The 11,344-nt window shown below is 35.7% G+C and overlaps 1 protein-coding gene across 4 annotated transcripts; it reads left to right on the top strand.

Annotated features, from left to right (window-relative positions):
- Positions 1 to 3,003: 3,003 nt before the first annotated feature.
- LOC107783459 (uncharacterized) lies at positions 3,004 to 10,931 on the top strand. Of its 4 annotated transcripts, none has more exons than XM_016604429.2 (11): positions 3,004 to 6,815; positions 6,914 to 7,001; positions 7,084 to 7,635; positions 7,812 to 8,017; positions 8,108 to 8,392; positions 8,877 to 9,164; positions 9,244 to 9,488; positions 9,932 to 10,141; positions 10,245 to 10,337; positions 10,416 to 10,514; positions 10,591 to 10,931. In XM_016604429.2, the coding sequence occupies exon 1, from the start codon at positions 4,231 to 4,233 to the stop codon at positions 5,437 to 5,439; it is 1,209 nt and encodes a 402-aa protein (XP_016459915.1). In that variant the 5' UTR covers positions 3,004 to 4,230; the 3' UTR covers positions 5,440 to 6,815; positions 6,914 to 7,001; positions 7,084 to 7,635; positions 7,812 to 8,017; positions 8,108 to 8,392; positions 8,877 to 9,164; positions 9,244 to 9,488; positions 9,932 to 10,141; positions 10,245 to 10,337; positions 10,416 to 10,514; positions 10,591 to 10,931. The 4 variants fall into 4 exon arrangements, with proteins under 4 accessions (XP_016459915.1, XP_016459916.1, XP_075081027.1 ...); XM_016604430.2 differs by having other exon boundaries at positions 7,812 to 8,008; XM_075224926.1 differs by having other exon boundaries at positions 3,677 to 6,815; positions 10,591 to 10,911.
- The last annotated feature ends 413 nt before the right edge of the window (positions 10,932 to 11,344 follow it).

Here is an 11,344-nt window from a genome sequence, read left to right on the forward strand (position 1 = left end):
CCCCCAAGTACCCAAAGCTGACCTTCACTCAGGTCACCATTCTCAAAAGCTCCAAAACTCACCATACTATCTCCTTGCAACTCGGAGGGCTCGCCAACCCGAACCTGTTGGACCAGTCCGGGCCTGGTCCGAGGTACGACAATGGGCTCAAAAAGAGCCATGTCAATCAAAAGAGGATTGGAAAGAACGCTCGCATCCGAGTAATATATTAGCGGTCGACAATAAAGGAAAACATTCAAAGGCCTCAAAGGGCACGAGAGCATGTAGTTATAAGGCAAGAATCGGAAGCAGAAGTCAATGAAGTATATTCATATTCATAAAAATCCATATACAACATCCCTCGAGGGATCCTTACATACAATTACAAAAGCCAACGGAGGATCTCTACACCAAAAGGGAAAGAAACAGAAGGATGCACACGCGAAGTAAAAGCCTAGAGATCAGTCTACCTTCGAAGTTCCACCTCCTATAACGAGCGCCTCCAGACGCGCATCCTCGGAAGCCTCATCCCGGCTTTCCACACTAATATCCCCAAGGGATAGGGCAAGAAGTAGGGAGAGATGAAAAAATGACCATAGCTCTCCGAAGCTCGAGGACCCTCACTAGCCAAGAAAACCTCGGAGATACAGCGGACATGGCTACTTAGAGTTCACTTCTTGGAACATCTAGCCATGTAAGACTCCAGCTTGAGGCAGAGCACCGCATCGAGCCGGGGTATGAAGGTGACCAGCGGTGTATAATCTGGGCCCCCTTTTGAGCAGCGGTATGTAATTCAAAGAGCTTTTCACGAGCAGGGAAAGTTGACCCTCGTCCGTCATCATCTCGGGCCAACAACAGCAGCAACAGCAAATGTGGCAGCAATCACAGTAGCAGCAGGATGGCATGATTATGCTCGACAAAGGGAAGCCACGACAAGAGTCCACAACACGATCTACGGTAGCTCCGCCAAACGGCTTTGAGGCCATGAGCCCCAAGCATGATGTTCAGAGATAAAAGAAGATGATAAGAAGAAATGGGCAAATGAGCCAACGAAGGTACTGGGATAGAAAAATCAGCACCAATGCACCCCATTTTATAGGGGGTAACGACACGATAATCAAGGCTTTGGAAGATTGACCGGCGGATGCAACTACTGCGCTCTTGAAAAATCGAATCGACGGCGGTACACTCACCTTGGAGAATGGGAATCGGTAGTGCATTAAAAGATGTCAAAATGCACAAGTCCACAAGGCACCCCGGTTGTCACAAACTTTTGCCACAGGTTGCATCATTGGTGAGACGCCACCGTAAGGAGATCGAGAAGTCAGGTGTCAGAATCATTTCCCATTGCTTCGTTCTAGGAAACGCAGAGACTATCTGTATGCGGCAAAATTAGAAGACTCAATTTCTCGCCATTGAGCCACTTCGGAAGAATGCCTCGAGGCCCCGAGGACGTGAAGCCACGACCGAGTTCCCTCCCTCAGGGCTCGTTGGGTCCCGACTCAAAGAAGACGAAGGACAAGGCCATAACAAAAGGGGAAGTTCCCAAGGCACACGGCTAAGTCTGACAGGGCCGGCCTACCCAGAGCCTACGCCAAAGTGTCACGTCTAACCATCACATCTCCATACTTTACACTTAATGCCCATGTACTATAGCCGGGTTCCCCTCCTATATAAAGGGAACCCGCACCATCTTGTAAAAGGCTGATGTTGCTCCAACTATTTCTCCACAAGTTCAATAATATATATCTCTCTCTCTTTTTCTTCTCTCTAACTTGCTCGCTCTCACTGGTTCGAGGTCACTTTAATATTTATCGCTTTCTTACTTGTTTTTCATTCTATCACTTGGTATTGGCCATAAAGAGCCTTGTTTAATCATATCTTAACTGTTATCCCATTTTCGACTGCCCCCGATAGCTCGAGTTTGACCCAGACGTCGACCCCGAGGTCCCCCATCGACCAGTCCTACATCCGGGCAGCCGACCTATCGGTCCGATCACTGCCTCGTTTAAGCTTGCATTTCATCATTGAACTTCATCTTCTTAGCATCATCTGCTCTAACAACTAGCATAAAAATAGATCATGTATTTTTAGAATCTCATTTACAAATTTAATTGTTGTTATCATTTTCACGGTAAACAATATTCCTTTTTAGAACAAAACTCCTACATCGATACTCACTGCCTCAAGTATTCAACCTAATCCCCCCCTCTCCCACCTCTTCAAGTCTACAATTCTCATTGACTATTTAAGATAAGCAAATTCTTTGTTCCTTTGCATACTTGTATCTATGTGATTGTGTATTAATCTTTGAACTGTATGTAATAAATGAGGACATATCAATTTTTTGGTATATTACTTTCTAAGTATTGTGGTGATGAAGACAATGTTTGTTTCTCTTCGAATAATTTGTTCTATTTAGGTTTATTTTTTATTGAGAAACTTTTATCAATTTATTAATTATTATAACTTATGATTATATGCTTATCATAAAATAAATTATATTTATCATTAAAATTATCTTATCTAAGCACAGCTGTATTTAAAATAAAATGACAAATAGAATATTTTGTATTTGAATCGATCTGGAATCTAAAATTTTTAAGAAATTACGTTATTATAAGTGTAAACAGTTCTAAGGTTATTTAAGTCATTTTAACAGAAAAAGAGCTTATCAGCACTTTTTTATTAAATATTGCAGCAACTTATTATCAATTTCAGCACTTAAAACTGTTTTTCAGCACCTAATGCTTGTCAGCTAATCCAAATGGGTTCTATATCTTATTCATAGATGACTCTTACTACCTAGAGTTTGACTGCATTCTTGGATTCGATCTTATTTTATCTTGCCCTTATTCCACTACAAGAAAAAGGGTTATTAGGGACCAAGATTTAGGGACGAGATTATTTTTGGTCCATAAATCACGATTTATTTTTCCTAAACGAAGGGATTTAATCTGGTCTGAAAAAAAAGACATATAACGGTCTCTAATAATCACATTCAGCGGGAGATAGAGGCGGGAATCAAAAATGAGTGAAAGTACTTCCTCAAAACCCTTGAACTTCCTGAACTCCTAAAACACTTGTTGCTCGATATCAAGCATTGTCTGGCTAAAAAAAATTCCTCTCAATCACTCAACATTATTCAGCTACATCAAGACTGAGTTTCTTCAATTTTTCTTATTCTGCTTCATTTTTTTTTTTCATCTGTTTCTTTATTTCTCTCTCTTTTTTACCTATGTTTCTTTGATTGAGTTTTTCTTTATGTGGAACATTAATTTTTGTTATGTGGGAGGTAAAAGTGAGAGTATTGGATTCGATTTTGGGGCTTGGACAACAAGAACAGAGGTTTTGTCATTAGGTTTCTTTTCTTTTTTTCTTTGAAATATTAATTTTTGTTGTGTGTTAAGACTGGAGTATTTGTGGATTTATTGAGGGGTTTTATCTATTAGGGTTACATCAAAACAAGAGTTTTGAAAACTTGCTTGAAGGGCTAAGAAATTGTCGTGGGTATATTGTGGGATTTTGTTATGTGGTGAAGAATTGGTTGAACTTTTTACATATTATGTGTTCTAATTTAGTTCCTTCACTCTAGAATTTTAGCACATGTAATCCATTATATGCAAAAGTTAAAAATAAAATCAGTAAGAGCATAATCAGTATGTTTGTACATGTAAATTGCATAAACCATCTTTAATGTAATCCATTATATGCAAAAGTTAAAAATAAAATCTGATTTATTCAAATTAAACATTAAGGTTCTGTTTAAACTCATTTATGTTATGCTTGTATTAGAATTTTGTATCATTCAGTTTTTAAACTATTGTTGTTAGGAATATAATATAGCGAGAAAGAGTTATGTGCTCCTATCATGGGGTTGATAATAGCGACAAAGCTGAAAAGTTTTCTGCATTACTAAATCTCCCTCCATTATCTTTGTTTATGTTGTTTTGTCAACTCCGTCAAAATATCACAATAGTACATATACCTGTGCCATGGTTAGTCATAATAATTATGATGAAATATGTATTAACTGAATAGGAATAATTTATGTAAGACACATCATGTATTTATTGTGTGAGTATATTATCTGTTTTGACTTTCAATTTATAGTTTATCTCATCTTGTGATATCTTAGGAAGTATTGATCACTAAAAGAGTTTGCAAGTTAATAAAAGGTTGTGTGCATCTATGTAATTTTGTTATTCTAAATAATTTTTTTCATCTAATATTTTTATACTCTTTAAGGTTATGACACCAAGTAAGCAATGGATGCAGCTTGTTGATAATCGGCTCGATGAAGCCTATTTAATTGGGGTGCAGAAGTTTTTAGATTATGCTCTTAGAACAACAGGAGAATCGTATGAAATACGATGTCCCTATGTCAAATGTTGTAACACAACATTAGGAACACGCGAGACAGTCGAGTCACATTTGAAAGTATATGGAATAATAAAAAATTATACTTTTTGGTATCACCATGGAGAAGTTTTAGGTGAGCCACTGTCGGAACTTGAAGATGAAGATGATAATGAAGTAGAAGAATACGAGAGTGAGGATGAAATAGAAGAAATTTTGAGAGATCTATATCCTAATCATGATAGAAGCACTGCAGATATTGGTTGTGATGATTTACTTCAAGAGGAACCGAATGTTGAAGCCAAAAGATTTTACAGTCTATTGAGGGATTTTGAGAAGCCACTATACCAAAACTCAAAAATTTCAAAGCTTTTCACTTTGATTAAATTGCTTCACATAAAAAGTATGGGTTGCTGGAGCAATGAGTCATTTACAATGCTATTAAAAATGTTAAAGGATGAGTTGTTGCCCGATGAAGCGGATTTGCCAAATTCATATTATGAGGCAAAGAAGGTAATTCGGAATCTTGGGCTTTCCTACTATAAGATTGATGCTTGTATAAATGATTGCATGTTATACTGGAAGGAGGATAATTTACTTGATTCTTGTAAAATTTGTGGTGCATCCAGATGGAAAATAAATAAACATAGCGGGGAAGCCAAGAATAAAAAAGGCAAAAAGATAGTAGCTAAGAGTTTGTGCTATTTTCCATTAAAGCCTAGACTTCAAAGGTTGTTTATGTCTACAAAGACATCTTCTCTAATGACATGGCATCATGATAAAAGAGTTGATGATGGAATAATGAGGCACCCAGCTGATTCAATGGCTTGGAAATCATTTGATGAACTTCATCTCTCATTTGCGGCCGAGCCTCGTAATGTTCGACTTGGACTTGCTAGTGATGAATTTCAGCCATTTCGCAATTCAAAAACCTTATATAGCATTTGGCCGGTGGTACTTATTCCTTATAATTTACCACCTTGGTTGTGTATGAAACAAGAAAATTTTATTATGTCAATGCTTATTCCTGGTCCAGATTGTCCAGGAGATGCAATTGACATATATCTTCAACCTTTGATAGAGGAACTAAATGAGTTATGAGAAATTAGTGTTGAGACCTTTGATGCATCTACTGGACAGAATTTTAAGTTGCATGCTTCTTTGCTATTCACCATTAATGACTTTCCAGCATATGGAAATTTATCTGGATGGAGTACAAAAGGAAAATTGGCATGCCCAATTTTGCAATAAAGATACTTTCTCAATTAGATGACCAATAGTAAGAAATAATATTTTATGGGTCACCGACGATATCTTCCTCTTAATCACAGATGGAGGAATGATAAGGAGTCATTTGATGGCACAAAAGAGCGACGGCTCCCACCAAAAATACGTTCTGGTATTGAAATACTTAATCAAGTGCGGGATCTTGAAGGGCTACATCTAACGAAGGTTCCAAAGAAAAAGATCAAAATATCACATGAGAATCGAAAGGATAACTGGAATAAGAGAAGTATTTTTTTGAACTTCCCTACTGGAAATCTTTGTTGTTGCGGCATAATTTGGACATTATGCATATTGAGAAAAATATATGTGATAATATTTTGGGGATGATCGTGAATGCCAAAGGAAAGACCAAGGACACCATTAATGCTCGGCTAGATTTGCAAGAAATGAACATTAGGCCGGAACTGCACCCCATCAAAAAGGGAGAAAAGTACGAAGTTCCAACTGCAAGTTATACATTATCTCCCCAAGAAAAGCACAAATTATGCCTCTTTTTAAAAAATTTAAAGGTTCCAGATGGATTTTCATCTAATATTTTTCAATGTGAACTTGAAATAACACAAGATTTCTGGCTTAAAGAGTCATGATTGCCATGTTCTTTTGTAACATTTACTCCCTCTTGCACTACGTGGTATGTTGTCCAAAGATGTATGTGAACCACTTATTGAGTTGTCTTTATTTTTCAATATGCTTGGAGCTAAGGTGTTAATGATGGATGACTTGGAACGAATTGAAGCACAAATTCCTATAACTCTTTGCAAGTTAGAAAAAGTCTTCCCTCCTTCATTTTTTGATGTCATGGTACACTTGCCTATTCATTTGGCTAATGAAGCTATGCTTGCTGGACCTATTCAATATCGGTGGATGTATCCTATAGAGCGATGGTTATATTTTTTAAAATCTCTTATTGGTAATAGGGCTTGTCCAGAAGGCTCTATCGCAGAGGGGTACCTTGCAAATGAATGTATGACCTTGTGTTCAAGGTATCTGCATAGAATTGATACAAATTTTAATCGGCCTGAACGAAATTATGATGGTGGCTTAAAAAAATCTGATGGAGGGTTATCTCTATTTTGTAATTCTGGAAAATCTTTGGGAGCTAAAAAACAGTGTGAACTTGAAGCAAATGAATTGGAGCAGGCACATATATACATACTAAAGAATTGTGATGAAGTTCTACCATTTCTAGAGTATGAATTTTTTCTTTCATATCATTTCATTCTCCTTGTTTCCTTTAGGATTACTTTCAATTTTTATATGACATTTGTGCTTCATCTTAAATTTGTAGAGAGTTTGCACAAATTCATGTAGATGCTACTCAAAATTTGTCTGATGGAGAGTGGAACAGACAATTTATTGAATGGTTTAAAGTTAGGGTGAGTAATATGTACACATCAAATGTGGCAACTTAATATTGTATTACTCATTCTAAAATAATCAACTTTATCTTGTTGATAGGTTGCAAAATTGCATAAAGCAGAAAATAGTCAGCTTATGGAAGATCTGCTCTCGCTTTCACGTGGTCCTACACCATATGTGACACATTTTAATGGCTACGTTGTTAATGGATATAGATTTCATGGAGAAGATTATGATAAACAGTTAAGGACTCAAAATTGTGGTGTAATTGTTGTTGGAGAGACTGAAAAACACAGTGAAAATATTGATTACTATGGAGTTTTAACTAATATTCTTGAATTACAATTCATGGGTAGAAGAGTGGCTTTATTTTGATGTAATTAGTTTGATGTGTATGATAACACGAAAGGAGTTAAGAAAGATGAATATGGTTGTGTAAGTGTTAATTGGGGACGATTTTTGAAAATAAATGAGTCTTTTGTATTAGCGGACCAAGCATCTCAAGTGTTTTATGCTAATGATAATTCCAATAAAGGCTGGCGTGTAGTGAGAAAGATGCAACCTCGTGATTCCTATGAGATTGTGCAACAAACGGATGATGATATTGTAGATTTAGAAAATCACAAAAATAAACGAAAAAGAACGAATGAGGTATGCTATTTCTATATGCATTAGCATATCATTGTTATATATTATTTTTATTTATTTATTAAGAACCATTGTTATATATTCTGATTACATGATTTTTTCATTGATAGTACATTGTCTTTATAATGTCTTAATTTTTCTTGTGATTTTTTTGTATGTTTAATATGAAACCATTAAAGACTGGAAAGGAGGTGGGATCCACTATGAAGTCTACTAACAAATATACATTCGTTGCACCTGGTGCTATTGGGAAGGACCGAGGGCGAGGGCTTAGATCTATGGTTGTCTGATTCTACCAAACATGCTGCTTAAGAAATACAAACTGACATTTCATTTTATACATCTACTGATGAAGTTATGAAATACATTCAAACAGGTGAAACAAGTATGGTTTCTCAAATTTTTTGTGCTGTTAATATGTCCAAACTGAATTCTAATGTCAAAGTTTTTACTAATATGATTTTTTTGTTACTAGGTGCTATAGCAAAGGAACAGGGGTGAGGGCTTAGATCTATGTGTTCTTCGGGGATGTTAGAAAATAAGTTGGGATCCTCCTTCCATCAGAGGATTCTTTATGCTAGTCAAAGTGTGCCAAGAATTTCTAACAATACAAGATCAGATTCTACATTGTCTGCTGCTCAAGAAATGCGAAGCACGATTAAAATCCCCTCGGTTCTTGAGAAAGATCATATGCAAACCGATGTTTCATTTTCTCCATCTACTGATAAAGTTATACAATCTCCCAAATCAGTCGAACCAAGTATGATTTCTCGAATTTACCGCAGAAACAGTTCTACTTAGATGAAAAATAGACATAGTACGAAGATGAAATCAGTTGTCTGAGCCTCTCATTTCCTTTATCAAATCTACTGAGCTAGGAACACAACACTCTACCTTCATCCTATCTCAGTTGGAGTTGATAAAGGAAATGAGAGGCTCAGACAACTGATTTCCTCTTCGTACTAAGTCTAACACGTACAAGATATTATGAATTGAGAACCTAAATAGACAAAAGAGAGGCATAATTACATAATTAGAGTACAAATACATTCTTAGTTTCTCTCTTGAAATATCTTAATCAATATATAACAATGACCTAATCTGATTACAATGACCACTTTTAAGGATATCAGATTCAATTGTTGTATCAATCTGCTAAAGTTTTCTTCTTCACATCTATGGAGTTGCTAATTTATATAACTAAATTTTAATGCAAAATTTTGTACTAATATGATTTCTTGCAGGTGCTATAGGGATGAGACGAGGACGAGGGCGAGAGCTTAAATCGTTGTCCTATTCAGAGGTTTCTGGAAATAAGGTGGGATCCTTTCATCATAATGCTCTTTACGCTAGTCAAGGCATGGCAAGAACTTCTAACAGCACAAAATCAAATTATACAATGTTTGCTGCTCAAGAAATGCGAACAACAAATGTAACTCCCTCTGTTCATGAGAAAAAGCATGTGCAAACTGATATTGCATTTTCTCCATCTACTGGTCAAGTGATGGAATCTACCCAAACAGTTGAACCAAGTATGTTCTTAAATCTATTCGATCATAAGTTGATTATTTGTGTAATATTTACAAATACTTTTACATTATGTAAATGTAGGTTCATGTACTAGTAAGGTAAAAAAAGTTCGAGGAAGTAACAAGTACAAAGAAGTTGCATCACTTGAAGTGGGGCAGAAGCTAAAAGTAACATTTTACAATAATCGAACAGTTGGAAAGAATAGCAATCTATTTGCGAGGCCCTTGGGAAAATTAGTTCGTGACCATAATATGTGTCCGTTGGGTGTATCATCGTGGGATGACATTAAGGAAGAAAAATTAAATCATATGTGGGCAGCTGTTGAGGTAATTGGATTGAGTGTTCTGTTTTTATTCTTAGGTTCCTCTTTTCTTACTAATCTGGAGATGTGGCTATGGCCTCTATTACTTATATATTTTTCTCTCATTTGATTATATATGCTAGGAGCTTTATTTCTTATATAGAATGAACTTATCTGTTAGAGAAGAGATTATAAGACTAAGTGGACAATTAACGCACTTACTCCTGCTTCTAATCTGTTAGACTTCTTAGGTTGGCAACTAGATGTTGGCAAGGAATTATCTCTGTAATGCTAGAACACTGATGTTCCCTAGTAATTATTCTTTTTCTTATTGACTGAATTACATGGATTTTTGTCTTTTTAGCAGATACTATGAGGGAATTCCAATTCTTGACATTGAATCATTGAATGACTACTAATTTATTTTCACATACTCTAAAGGTTTAAAACTTATTTATTTTATTGTAGGATAAATTTGAAAGTGATGACATGGATATTCATCGGGATCATATTTTGAGTTGGATGAAAGAATTATGGAATAAATGGAGAGGACAATTGCATGCAAAGTATGTGAAGGGTAAGCCAATACAAAAGGCTCTTAGAAATGTGCCAAAGGGAGTAGATAAAAAATAATGGGAATGGTTGATAAAGGAGCATTTTTCTTCAGAAAGTTTTCAGGTTTGACATATAATACTTAGTTATATATTTTCATTTCATACTATGATCAATTGTTTGAGATTTATTTATAACATTTCAATCTAATATTGTTACGCAAATATAGGCGAGAAGCCATAGGAACGCATCAAATAGAGCTAAGCTAAAGATGCTTCATCATATTGGTAGCAAGCCAATTAGAGAAATTATTTATCAAAAGGTGCTATCATAATATATCTCAATTCTTTTCTTTGAATATTGACATACACTATTTGACATGGTTTACTTTGATGTGAAGGGTGGAAAAGATGGCAACCCACCAGATTTGGCAACTATTTTCTTTGAGACTCGCAAGAAGAATAACACACTTGTTGATTTTGAAACAATTGAGAAACATGTGCGTTTGATTAATTGAACATCTACCTTACTTTCAGTTAGCACGTGTTCTGATAATCTCTTTATATACTTTTCAGGCTCAAATCCAAGAATTGGTGATGTCCGAACCGTCTCTTCCAAGCATAGAGATTGTAGAAAAGTGCTTTGGACCTCAAACTCGTAGCCATGTATTTGGTTTTGGAGGTGGAGTAAAAACAAAAGACTTGAAAGGTGGGAACTAGTCTAAATATCTAAATAGTGTTAAGAACTAGTCTATTGATTTTCAGGACAATTTTGGGATCTGTTTCTAAATATTTGTGGTGTGTATTGTGGGACATATACAATAACACGTGCTAATGAGAAGTGTAGCATAGATAATTTGGATCATGGTTTAATTTGGATCTCAGTAGTGTTTCACTTAGTACTCGATTTGAAGACAACTGAGCTACATACACTGATTTTTCTTCACTAAATAAAAAAGGAAGTACTAATCTCAGTAGTATTTCACTTAGGAATTTTGCTCATTACAGGCTGTCTGCAAATCCTAGTTACTTTTTTCTTCAAGTAATATGAGATACCCCTAGAAAATATAAGATTTCTTTATGAAGTTGTTTATATGTGTGGTATTTTGAAAATAATTTCATGAATAGAGCTGACATGCTTAAAGTTCTTATTTCGGAACCAAATCTATGAAAGAAGCATTTACACTTATTTTCGAATGTGCTTGTATCATGAACACTTGTGCTGCTGCTTCCATATCTGCCTTTTTAAAACTCTACACTTGTGTTGCTGCTTCAATAAACCTCTCTACACCAATTAATAAACTCTACTCTACTTGCCGCAAACTAAAAA

Source organism: Nicotiana tabacum, chromosome 11 (genome assembly GCF_000715075.1).
Source record: "Nicotiana tabacum cultivar K326 chromosome 11, ASM71507v2, whole genome shotgun sequence".
Taxonomy (NCBI): Eukaryota; Viridiplantae; Streptophyta; class Magnoliopsida; order Solanales; family Solanaceae; genus Nicotiana; species Nicotiana tabacum.